Source organism: Hoplias malabaricus, chromosome 9 (assembly GCF_029633855.1).
Source record: "Hoplias malabaricus isolate fHopMal1 chromosome 9, fHopMal1.hap1, whole genome shotgun sequence".
Lineage (NCBI taxonomy): Eukaryota > Metazoa > Chordata > Actinopteri > Characiformes > Erythrinidae > Hoplias > Hoplias malabaricus.
The window spans coordinates 38,459,059-38,472,227 of NC_089808.1; the positions used below are offsets into that span (position 1 = coordinate 38,459,059).

The window sequence follows — 13,169 nt, forward strand, 5'->3', positions numbered from 1 at the left end:
TTAGAGTAGAAACCTGGATGATTCCATCCACTGGGGCAGCAGTTTTATTACAGTCAGCTCCCTTTAGCTTCACATTATTTAATGCACCACTTATCCACAGGAAAGCTGGAAGAATAGCTGCATTATTTAAAGACAGTTTTCAGTGCTAAAAGCTGTCTTCTGGGACCACAACTCCTTTGAATATCTATGTGTAATGAATATAAAATAGTCCTCTCAAAACCTGCTAGTTATTATATACAAGGGGCATTCAATATCATCTTCTACTAATCTTTTGATCCCTCAGGTGATTTTATAGAAAGTTCTAGAAAGTGAGAATTTCTGACAGGATGTAAAGAAAACATCAGCTTATTTTGACCATTAGTTTCGTTGCAATTGCTGAATAAACAAAAGGATTCTGAGTAACACAAGTATGTTGAGGAAACAAGAGCATGGCGCTGAGTCTGTGGACATTAGTCCTCCACCCTACAGCCTGGAATCAGGGCGACATTGTAATTTGAACAGTTTTCTAATAATGACTATGAATAGTTATGGTAAGAGTAATTATTTCTTGAGCAATTTGGTAATAATGGCCATTAATGGAGAAATAATGGTAATAGTATTGCACATTTGCTGTTAGATGCTGTTATATTAATCTTGTTTTATGTCATTTTGCTAATAATGACAGATAGCTATCTGTGCTAGGCAGAATGGCCGTTACTCTGACTCCATAGCAACCGCGCGTGCGTGAGTCTTGCCCACGCTAAAAAAAATGAAGCGCGCTCCCGCAAGGCTCTTGCTCCGTGACGTAAGTGGGTGGGCGTGATTTCCACACGTGCTGCAGGAGCCGAGTGGAGAGAGAGGGGGGGGCTGGTTTAAAGGCGGAGGACCCGGGTGGTAGGCCGATCTGCTGCAGCGACGGCCGCCAGTAATAAGAGGAATAACGGTGACATCCGTACCGAGCACCGGAGAACCAGGCAGACGGCTCTAATCACGGCGACGGTTCGGCAGCGGCTCGGTGTGTGTTGTTGTTTTTCTTCCCGCGGCCCATGGACGAACAATGGAGAAGCCGTCGGTCCGCAGAAATTTCTGGCCGCCCTCCTCTCACTCCGTCATTGTTTATGATGCTGTTGCTGTGTAGGAGGACAGGGACGGATCTCTCCTGTCTGGATTCCTGTTAGAAAAAGCTACCATAAAAACACTCACAGAGACACACAGAGGAGAGAGCTGAACTGAACCGAGCTCCTTCTCCTCCTTCTCCTTCTCCTTCTTCTCCCGGCGGGCGGACAGCAGATGACCGCAGCTCTCTCCTCCCGGAGACATGGTGACGTTCCCGGCTTTCGCGCATTACTGGCCGCTCATACGGTTCCTGGTCCCTCTGGCCATCACCAACATCGCCATCGACCTCGGAGAACAGGCAAGTGCTTCTGGATACATTTACATCACACACACACACACACACTTATATAGATATAGTGTATATACACACATATATACATGGTCTTGTATTATTATTCTGACACAGCTCTCCAGCTTATTCTGTGGCTACACTGTCAATCAATAAAAAACCACACTGTAAAACAAATAATAAATACATTAATATTTAAAAAAAATACTTATAAAATTATACATATTTTTTTCTGACTGTGTGCAAGATTCACTTAAAACACCTGGATGCAACTGAAATTTCCTTCTTGTGTGATTTCCGCCTTAAATCGTGCACCATTTTTAAGGTGGCGCCTATAGTCAGCCCAAGAAGCCAAGTTTGGCCTCATTCAGCTGAGAACCGCAGAAAAGCAAAGCGCATCCCCCTCAGGATTTCGTTTTTCCAGCCGAGGGGAACGCTCTGAATGGGCTGCGAGTGTCGTACGAGTTATGATGACTCCTGCACCGAAGCCTGCACTCCTGTCAGTGAGGGGTAAACAGGGCTTTTGTGGACCAGAAGCATCACAACCAAGGGTAGATGGCCCGAGTGTGTGCACGTCAACAGCTGGTCACACAGGGCATCAACACCAGCACGGAGCCCATTCAGCCTGAACAATGCAGCCCCAATCTGAGGCACATGAATGCGCACTTTTGGATGGGCTGATTTTTCCGGCGGGGTGAAATGGCTCATAACCTCAGTGTGAACTGCCCTTGTTTTTGTTTACAGTCAGAGAAATAAGGCCTAGGTTTTGTAACAGAGCATACAGTGGGTCTGCTTTTCTGTCAGACACACACCAAGCCCAAAACACACTCGACGCTCCTGTGAGGCTGAAGGGGGAAGTATGTCAGCGTGCTCTGATGTGAAGTGCTTCAGAATCACCTTTTTTACGGAGGGTGATTCAAATACAATGAGCTTATCTTGGTGTCTACGCACACGTATGATATGTCACAAACTAAAAGTGCAGGGGGCAGGAAGTAGGAGGCTCAACTAGGGCTAAAAGTAATAAGAATACTGTGAAGGGGTCATGAGTGTAGAAAGATTCAAACACATTTACAGTAGTGGTGTTAGCCCTGTGATGAACTGGCGCTCTGTCCAGGGTGTGTTCCTTGTGTGCCTTGCTCCCAATGATTCCCGATAGACTTTGGACCCACCTTGGCACCCATCAGGACGAAGTGATTGCAGAAAATGAATGCAAGAATGAATGAATGGTGTTTTTCAGACGGTTTACAGTTTTAAACGTAATTTAAAAAACGGGAACGTAGCATTAGGAGTCTTGCCCTAGGGCCCTTTATGGAATATTGTGGTGGGCTTTTCCCGACAGCCAATCAAACACCAATCTACCAATTTGGAGAGCAGTTGGGTTATCCACTATGCTATACCAAGCACATTTGTAGAGACATATACCCAGCCAGTTACTATCCAGAAGCCGTTGTTTTTGGGCACTATTTTGCCTTATGACGCCCTACACGTACCACTCCTCCATGATGTTAAATTACGTAAAAATACACATTAGATTAAAACACGGTCATAAATTGATACCGTTTTCATGTAATGGCTTTCCAGATGTTTGGTTCCTATCACGAGGTGCTGGCTGAGCGACCGCTTATTTGTTAATGATGTAGTTATGAAAACATTGTGATAAATGGATGAACACGTTAATTGAACATAATACAGTGACTTAAATCTTCTTTAGCTTTCTTGATTCCCACATATTTGCCACAGACTTATTTAATCAGAAGGGTTCTCAACACAGGAGATGGGTGATTTATACGTTACTCCGTAAGTATGAATTGAATTGTGTTCGTACACTGTGTTGTATTGAAAGCACACGTGTCACATGCTTTGTCTCAGTGAATAATTTCCCGTTTGACTCACCTGCAGAGTTCACTGGGTTTACTGTAGACTCTCCATCTGTGGCTAGTTACAGAAACAAACTATTAGTTCAGAAAAGCCTGAGGCGAACATGAAGCAGAATATGAATCATCTCGGAAATGTATTTATAACTAGCAGTTGTCTGACACTATTCACCAGGCGCCATAATCCTCTGGTAGTTAGAGGGCTGTGTTTATCAGGCAGTGGGTCTTGTCTCCCACCGGTGAAATGCTTTGCTGGACGTCCACCTACTCCCTGTCTAATTGCACCATTCCGGAGTGCAGTTAAACAAACTGACCAAAAAAGACGTAGGCGACTGCAATTTGGTGACTTTTTCAACAAACAAGCCGAGCTGTGAGCGGTGAAATTAGGACGAGATGGTGGTTAGAGGTGATTACGTAAGGATGAATTCACTTTACGTTTTAGAGTAATGGACTTTAAAGTACTTTTTAAGTAACACTGGAATTGATCCCTAGATCTGTGACTAGGTTTTTTAGATTAATTTCTCAAACATATTATACATTTGCGCTCATTATGTCAAAGAAATAATTTTCTCATGTTCAAAAATTACATGAAGTCGGCACCAATCCACACCTCACGCCAAAACATTCACGTAATACACCAAAATTCCCCCACTTCCCTTATCTAGTGTCCTTAGTACGACCTGCAAGAGCTTATTTATATTAATCTCCTTTTCTGTTTTTGTTTAAATTGGTTATTTATTTATTTATTTATTTTTATTTTATTTTTTTCCTCGGGTGACTGTCTGTGAGGAGTGTGGTGTGTTCTCCCTGTGTCTGCGTGGGTTTCCTCCGGGTGACTGTCTGTGAGGAGTGTGGTGTGTTCTCCCTCTGTCTGCGTGGGTTTCCTCCGGGTGACTGTCTGTGAGGAGTGTGGTGTGTTCTCCCTGTGTCTGCGTGGGTTTCCTCCGAGTGATTGTCTGTGAGGAGTGTGGTGTGTTCTCTCTGTGTCTGCGTGGGTTTCCTCCGGGTGACTGTCTGTGAGGAGTGTGGTGTGTTCTCCCTGTGTCTGCGTGGGTTTCCTCCGGGTGACTGTCTGTGAGGAGTGTGGTGTGTTCTCCCTGTGTCTGCGTGGGTTTCCTCCGGGTGACTGTCTGTGAGGAGTGTGGTGTGTTCTCCCTGTGTCTGCGTGGGTTTCCTCCGGGTGACTGTCTGTGAGGAGTGTGGTGCGTTCTTCCTGTGTCTGTGTGGGTTTCCTCCGGGTGCCCCGGTTTCTTCCCACACTCCAAAAAACACATGTTGGTAGGTGGATTGGAGACTCAAAAGTGTCAGTAGGTGTGAGTGAATGTGTGTGTGTGTGTTGCCCTGTGAAGGACTGATGCCCCCTCCAGGGTGTATTCCCACCTTGCGCCCTGTGATTCCAGGTAGGCTCTGGACCCACCGCGACCCTGAACTGGATAAGGGTTACAGATAATGAATGATTGAATGATTCACTTTGTGCCATGCACGGAATCCAACTGAGGGCTGAGAGTGTTTTTACATAATTCAAGCTCTGAAGAGCAGTGTAGTCAGTGTCATGCCCACATCAGTCTGTGCTGACTTCTTTATGGGAAAAATGAATGTCATTTTCATATTGTGACTCAGCAGGGATTCAGCAGCATTTAGAAGGTAAAATGCCAGCAATTTTCAAAAATGTCAAATCTGCTTTTATAGTTTATTATATGGGCATAACACTGACTACAATGACAAACATCACTCCAACTTCAGCAGTTTCTAGTGTTCATGGCAATGAAGAAATAGTACCACTACAGTAGAAGGGTTCTACTTAAAGATTTTAGAACAATAAATTTAATTCATTGTCTGTAACCCAGGTCAGAGTCGCGGTGGGTCTGGAGTCTACCCGGAATCATTAGGTTGAAGGGCAGGAATACACCCTGGAGGGGGCGCCATTCCTTCACAGGGCGACATTCTCTCTCTCTCTCACGCACACACACACACCTATGGACACTTTTGAGTCACCAGTCCACCTACCAACATGTGTTTTTGGACCGTGGGAGGAAACCGGAGCACCCGGAGGAAACCCACGCAGACACAGAGAGAACACACCACACTCCTCACAGACAGTCACCCGGAGGAGACCCACACAGACACAGGGAGAACACACCACACTCCTCACAGACAGCCACCCAGAGGAAACCCACACAGACACAGGGAGAACACACCACACTCCTCACAGACAGTCACCCAGAGGAAACCCACGCAGACACAGGGAGAACACACCGCACTCCTCACAGACAGTCACCCAGAGGAAACCCACGCAGACACAGGCAGAACACACCACACTCCTCACAGACAGTCACCCGGAGGAAACCCACGCAGACACAGGGAGAACACACCACACTCCTCACAGACAGTCACCCGGAGGAAACCCACGCAGACACAGAGAGAACACACCACACTCCTCACAGACAGTCACCCGGAGAACACTAACCTGCTGCTACTCAGAAGGTGTGGAAGGTCCATAATGTCCTGGAGTAAAAGTTGAGGTTCTGGCTCAGATCCTGAAGAATATAATGTCACTGTTTTCAATAGGAAACGGCATATAGTGGTTTCCTCTATTTTAAAGTGAGTCTGAGAAGAAATGTCTCTAAAATCTACTCCCAATCCGGCTGCAGCTCGATCAGCCAATGAGGAGACAGTTTAGAGTGAGGTCCACTTAGTCTCCATGGTAACAACTTGTAGCGCAATGTGTATTTTAATATAAAAGCAGCAGACTTTTCAGTAGATAGTGCTTGTGTTAAAAAATTGTCAGTTCCTCTTTGATATCAGTTCTATGTTTGATACTGTTCTGAAGATCTGTGGGTTCATGGTTTAATATCTTCATTAAATACAGTGCGTTTATTACTGAAATTTTCCATTCCACCTTAAATATCGCAGCAGTTACAACCTGGCACCCGTCGAGCCTGCAGCATTTAGATTGTTCTCCTCTCCACAGAAAGAGTATTAAACTGCTGTGAATGGATGAAGTGCTGGAGTTTAATAAAAGCGTTAATGATTAGAGACAGAGACTTGGTCTTTTACAGCGGAGAGTGAAAGTACTGTTACTTTAAATGGAGACCGAGGTTGCCTCATGGACTCATGGATGTTTAGGGAGGTGACAGTGTGCTGTTCCTTCACTCCTCCCACCTCTAATTTCCTGAAGGTTGTGGGGATTGAGCCAGCGGTATTCAGGACTCAAGCCCACTTCCCTACCCATAAGGCCATGCCTGGATTAGAAGAGTTTTGTTGGTTACTCCAAAGCCAAACAGACAATAGACGCCATAAACATAATCTACACGAGTGCGGTCTGATCTCTGGGCTTTGTCTGATAATACAAGAGCCTGTTCCTTTTTCTGAGCAGCAGAATGTGAGCAGGAAGAAGTGTGTACTGAAGGCTCTGGAGTCTGACCGCCCCCTTAACAGACATTTATTATCTTTGGGCACATTGTCGTACGGCGCTGAATGATGAATTGGTAGCTTACCAAAAGGAGCGTGTGCAACACACACACACACACACACACTAACACACATCCACACTGAGAGGGAGGGTGTAACAAGAGCAGCAGAAGAATATGGACGATAAGGAGCGTGGAGAGCTGGGGCGGTGGATGAATTATTGAAAGACACTCATTTTCGTTTCCCTTTTGTTTGAGTTGTTGTGGCTTGTTGCAGCAGGTGAAGTGTCTCTAAGGTCTCTCTACGTTTGGATTTATTCCCCAAAGTAGAACCAAGCCTTTTAAGAGCAACAACAACAGCTCCGTCACCACTTCATTTGATGCCCTGGTCTTCAGTTTATTCGAAAACGCGACATGGTGGCGCTAGGGTTAGTGTCTCTCCGTACGGCTTCAAGGTCCTGGGGCTGTGGGTTTCAGTCCCTACCTCGGTGTCATCGTCTGTGAGGAGTGTGGTGCCCTGGTTACCTCCCACAGGCCAAACACACATCGGTACATGTATTGTCTGTTTGAAACTGTCCAAAGTGTGTGAGTGTGTGATGAACTGGGGCCCTGTACTCCTTGGTTTCCACCAACACAACAGAACTGAGCACTGTATGTCCCCCTCTAAGTGCGCTGAGCTGTCCAGTGACCTTGTGTGCGATTGGGGGACACCAGGCTAAAGAGTGGACGTCTCTATCGGCACAAGTTCTCAGTGCTGAGACTGCTTTCGTTTGTGTGTGTATCCGAATATCTGTAGTCCCTCCCTAAACTTTGGTGCTGCCCTGAAGGAAGGAAACAGGAGGGTCACTGTCTCAAGGGCTTTTTGGAATTCACTGTCACTCACTGCCAATAAATTAGGTCACATTTATCAGCAATATTGTCTGTAGATCTGTGAAGTGACTGCATTTGAAAGAGCTAAACCTAATTTTAGGCACTTTTTATTTAAGTGGAAAATTATGTAATGCATGAAGTCTAATTACAGTCTGATTGAAGCTGTGGTGGTGAGGAATGACAAAGGTCTCCAGACCGTGGGTGATGAATGTGTCATTATATATCAGCATTTTCCATCAGCTGAGACTTCTCCATTTCAACGTTTCCAGTTCAGCTTTGTCCATATTCCACTGGAACTGAATGTTTGAAATTCTTGGAAGAAAACTCCAAGTTCTTCCTCATTAAACGTTTAGAACTCATTTCCAACGTTAATAAACTCTGTAACATCTTAAGTGGCTTAGATGTAACACTTCACAAATGAATTTGCTATTCGTTCTACCCTCCGTCTCCACCCACTCTTCACCACTCGTCTTCCCTCACAAATCAGCTAACAACACATCATTTGAGGGTTCTTTAAGCATTTTTGTTATCCTTTTAGTTAAAATGCAGATATTATCAGCGAAAATCATTTATCTTCTGCTCCAAATGTAAGGTCCAATTAAAGGGGACATCTATGAATGTGGGGAGATGTTATTCTCTCTTGTTTGTTTCTGTTCAGAAGCTCCACCTTTTTTAACGTAGAATGGAATTTTTAAGAAAAATAACGGTAGCTCTACAGTCAGACCGTCCAATCAGAAGATTTTAGGCTACTTCACCACTCCCCCTTCTTACTCAAGCGAACCAATCGGAGTAAGGGAGGGCGGGACTAGTTTGTGAACGAAACTTTTCGAAGTTCTATGTAAGTTCTAGAAAAACAAAATCCCAGACGTTTGTGAAATTCCGCCCGGACATTTTTTTAAGTCTAAAAAAGAGGACATGTCCTGGTAAAAGAGGACGTCTGGTCACCCTAGTATAGTTTAACTTCTCCAAGGTTATTCACTATTTGAGTTACCATGGCAACTCATTCTCAACTTGAGTTGTTTTGTTTTGTAGGACTTTCGGTAGCACAGTTAGCCATCTCCTAAATTATTTCCACTTTAAGTGATCTGAAAAAGCAAAAATAAGTCAATATTACCCACCCATAGAGCAAGAAAATAACAATATCCTCATTTTAGCTCATGCTTTTCAACGTTTTGAGCTCTGTCCATTGTCTAAAAACTTCTGATGCCTTTTCTTTGCTGTGAGCAGAAAGAGAGAAAGCCTAGCATACCGAACCGTTAGTGTGTGTATGCTTGTTTGTTTTTTGGTTTTTACTGACACTGGGGATTCAAAAACACATTGGTTTTGAACATGTAAATAGACTGGAGAGCTAGCAAACAGTTAGTCCAAACCTTTGTCCAAAATTTGCTTCTGTAATTTAGCACTGAGCTATGATGCTAACGTTGCTAATGAACAGTAGAAGATTATGGGTGGCTGAATGTTCAGTTTAAATTCCTCAAAAATGAAAAATGTGATTAAATCCCAAAGCTTTTGTTGAATAGTTGATTTTTGTGCTAGTTTTTTGTAGCTGTTAGCTAATGGTAAACATCAACGTTTGAACATATTAGTAACTCGTTTCACTCAACCGTTGTAGGCTCTGACATTATTTTCATTCATAAAACATAGATCGACTGCTCTGTATATTTTACTGTAAAAAGTGCACACAATGTTGTGAAAGTAAATTCAGTTCAGTGCGGTGTCAAATGCTGAATAAACAGACCTGAGATTAACACCCTGTCCTGTTTATTCTTGTATCAAGAATGGTGTGGGGTATTACATCAAACTGCTCACTGTTTTGTCATATTCCCCAGCCCTTGCCCAAAATGCCTGAGGTGACCATTCTGGGCTTGTTAGATTTCCTACAGCCACAGCGTGTGAATTAAGTGCCACTGTAAAATCACGTTTGTTGCTGTGGGCTTGTGAGCCACCCTCTAGCGAACGCTGTCCTTAAATGGGGCTTGACGCCAGCTCTGTTGATGCTGATTAGGAGTTCTCAGGTGGTCCGCTTCGGAAAAGTACACAGCCGTGAGCTCTTAAGGCTGTTATTTTATTTTTTTTAGGGATGCTACAAGTCAAAAGGCAGATAAATGCAGGTTAAAAGGGATTGTGGTATTTGTTGTTCTTGGAGCCTTGTTCTTCCTGGGTCCTGTTTCTGGACGAGTGGAGCTGTGAAAGAAAGTAACAGCGCTGATTACTGCTGTCCTTTATGAACCGGATCTGTTTTCATGGAGGTCAATAGGAATCCAAGCATTAGGGTCTAATCCAAATGCCATGGGCGTGGGGTGGGGTGGGGTGGGGTGAGGGGGGGGTTATACAGGTAAGACAGTGTTTATGCTTGTCATTATATCTCAGTGTTGTCTGTGTCTGGATTTAAAAGACAACTGTAAACAAGGCCTTGGTCTCAAATTATCTGGGTAAACTGAGAAACCCTGCCTTGCAATAAGAAGGTGTTTGTATCTAGCTCTTGGTCTTGGAGTTATCCCGTATTGTGTGTGTGTGTGTGTGTGTGACCGCAGTGTGGTCATGCAGGAAGTGGAAGCTGTGTTTATAAAGCTCAAGTACAAATGTGGTTTTGACTGAATGATCAGATGAGAGCTCAGAGACATCTATTTGAATGGTCCACCGTTTTTTCCCCTGCGTTAAAACAGAGGACTCTGTCAGACGTCCTGAGGAGGTGTCGGAACTGATTCATAGATGTGTTTGCTTTCTCTTGTCTCTCTCAGGCTTTAAACCGAGGTATCGCTACTGTAAAAAAAGATGCTGTGGAGATGCTGGCCAGTTACGGACTGGCCTATTCCCTGATGAAGTTCTTCACTGGACCCATGAGCGACTTCAAGAACGTGGGGCTGGTGTTCGTCAACAGCAAACGCGACCGGACCAAGGCCGTGCTCTGCATGGTTGCTGCTGGAACTGTAGCCATCATTTTCCACACTCTAATAGGTCAGTGGTGAGATTTATTTGTTGTTTTATCTCATATTAATGCTCCCATCTGTTTTCTCACCTTCCATAAGGCTCCATGCCACTATTAAGAGGTTCTCTCTATTACAACATCCACTGGGAAATAATCAGTCACCAAACTAAATCATTATTTAGTTCCTTTTATTTAGTTCCTCCAAATGAACCTATATTATGAAGGTCCCTTGATCAGAGACCTCTCCGACCTGCTTCTCTTTCCCGGTCCATTTGACCTTAGTCATTTAGCCAGATGTGCTGTGGGCTGTAATTTTCCTCTGTACACAAACCCTGGTGATAATGACTCTGCAGGAACACTGTGTTCAGTTCATGGTCGCATCCTCGGTGTTCCTGGTCGCTGTACACGTGATCTCTGTCCTCTTCTTGCACGGATGAGCTCCTGCCCAGCTGTTGTCACTTTCTCATAAATAGACGTGGACACGAAGGAATGGCGTCATTGGCACCCTGTTATTATGCACTCATTAAGCAGTAAGTCCTCCTACTCGGCGCACCAGCACGACTTCATCAGCACCAAATTACAGAAAGTTGGAGCGACCGAGGTCAAAAATAGGTCGGGTAATTTTACCAAAGCTTAAGGTGGCAACTATCTTTTAAAATATGAGATGATGTTGATGATAGGATCTGAGCCCACGTTGTCACGCCTGGAGCATGTGCCGTCCACGTCCTGACCGCGTTTACCGAGGTCATTTACACCCTGGAGCGTGTGGTAGAGAGGCTCTTGGCGTCAGCACCAGGCTGAACTGCACTAGCATTGAGTGAAGCAGAGGAGAACATTAGCTGAACACAGTGAGTCTCTGAGTATTCAGTGCCGTGGAATTAGCACCTGAACAATTTAGAAGGATATTGGGTTTCCTTCCTATGGCCCGAGATCCAGGGCTGTTATTTTGGCCGATATGAGGAGCCATTTTCTTGTGGCTTAGGGGGTTGGGATGCTGCCACAAGCTGTCAGTGACTGTGGATATGTTGTCATAGGTGGCTTAGGCTGCTTCGGTTCTCTAAACATTGCACAAGCTCCATGTTTTTGGGTTACGTAACTGATGTTATACTTAGGGCTGTAATTAAAATTGCATATAATTACACTTGGCCCTGTCTTTACTGCATTTCTACACATCTGACTACAACATTACCTTTTCTGCCTTATTCCCCTCACCCAGCCTACACAGACCTGGGCTACTACATCATCAACAAGCTGCACCACGTGGACGATTCTGTGGGCACTAAGACCAGGAGGGCTTTCCTGTACCTGGCTGCGTTTCCGCTGCTGGACGCCATGGTGAGGGACAACACTCTTCAAACACACTGATTTCTCAGGCTGCCTGTGTCCACTCGGCTAGCTCTCAGATCTGACTGGCTCCAGTGGACAGATGGAGTGTGTGTGTATATGCATTTGCATTAGGGAGTGAGAGTGTGTGTGTGTGTGAGAGTGTGTTTGTCTGGGTGGATGTACACTCTGCCTCCCTCTGAGGACAGAACGGCGTCCACACTGCGTCACGTCCAAATGGTAGCGTGTCCACAAGGTCCAGATTACTCTTTGTTTCAGTATTAATTCTACCTGGGTCTTGATGGTGTAATTGCCCATGACTCGTGACTCTCTGAGCTCTGAACAGTGTGTGTGTGTGTGTGTGTCTTCCCAGGCCTGGACGCATGCTGGAATCCTATTAAAGCACAAGCACAGCTTCCTCGTTGGCTGTGCCTCTATCTCTGATGTCGTAGCGCAGGTAAGGCACATGGCCACACGTCAACAGACCATCAGTGTCCAAAGAAAAGCACGTATCTCCATTTTTGTCCAGTTTAGTTTACTACAGTAAGTTATGTCTTAGAAGTTGGCTGCAGGTCCTACTTCTCCAAATCTTTTATTGCAGTTCTGTGAAGTCCTGACTTTTCTTCTCCTTAGAGAAGTGTGTGGTTTTAGGTCTGTGTCATATATCTATTGCCTTAAGGCTGTTTTCCATGGAAAAGGGAAAAAAAAAGAATCAATTTAGTGTGTGTTACAAATAAAAAGGAAGTGTGTACTCTGATTTTGCACAATAACAGTGAAGTAAGAAAGATTATGTCTGTGCTGTGACGTGTTTCACTGCAACACTGTATTAATGTGTAAATGATGGATAAATAAATGCTTTTTTTGATAAATCTCTCTCTCTGTCTCTCTCTGTCTCTGTCTCTCACTCTCACTCTGTCTTCTCTCTCTCTCTCTGACTCTGACTCTCTCTGTCTCTGTCTCTCTCTCACTCTGTCTTCTCTCTCTCTCTCTGACTCTGACTCTCTCTCTCTCTCTCTCTCTCTCACTCTGTCTGTCTCTCTCTCTCTCTCTCTCACTCTCTCTCTCTCTCTCACTCTGTCTCTCTCTCTCACTCTGTCTCTCTCTCTCTCTCTCACTCTCTCTCTCTCTCTCACTCTGTCTCTCTCTCTCACTCTGTCTCTCTCTCTCACTCTGTCTCTCTCTCTCTCTCTGTCTCTCTCTCTCTCTGTCTCTCTCTCTCTCTCTGTCTCTCTCTCTCTCTCTGTCTTTCTCTCTCTCACTCTGTCTCTGTCTTTCTCTCTCTCACTCTGTCTCTCTCTCTCTCTCTCTCTCTCTCTCTCTCTCTCTCTCTGTCTGTCTGTCTCTCTCTCTCTCTCTCTCTGTCTCTCTCTCTCTCTCAT

General features: G+C 44.8%; 1 protein-coding gene across 1 annotated transcript in view; it reads left to right on the plus strand.

The window, feature by feature from the left end:
• Window positions 1–844: 844 nt before the first annotated feature.
• The window catches only part of ankhb (ANKH inorganic pyrophosphate transport regulator b), a 30,413-nt gene continuing 18,088 nt past the window's right edge, over window positions 845–13,169 (plus strand). The window contains exons 1-4 of the mRNA XM_066682140.1: window positions 845–1,393; window positions 10,280–10,496; window positions 11,684–11,802; window positions 12,164–12,247. Coding sequence (XP_066538237.1) covers window positions 1,298–1,393; window positions 10,280–10,496; window positions 11,684–11,802; window positions 12,164–12,247 — 516 coding nt within the window. The 5' untranslated portion in view covers window positions 845–1,297. The remainder of the gene's footprint in view (window positions 1,394–10,279; window positions 10,497–11,683; window positions 11,803–12,163; window positions 12,248–13,169) is intronic.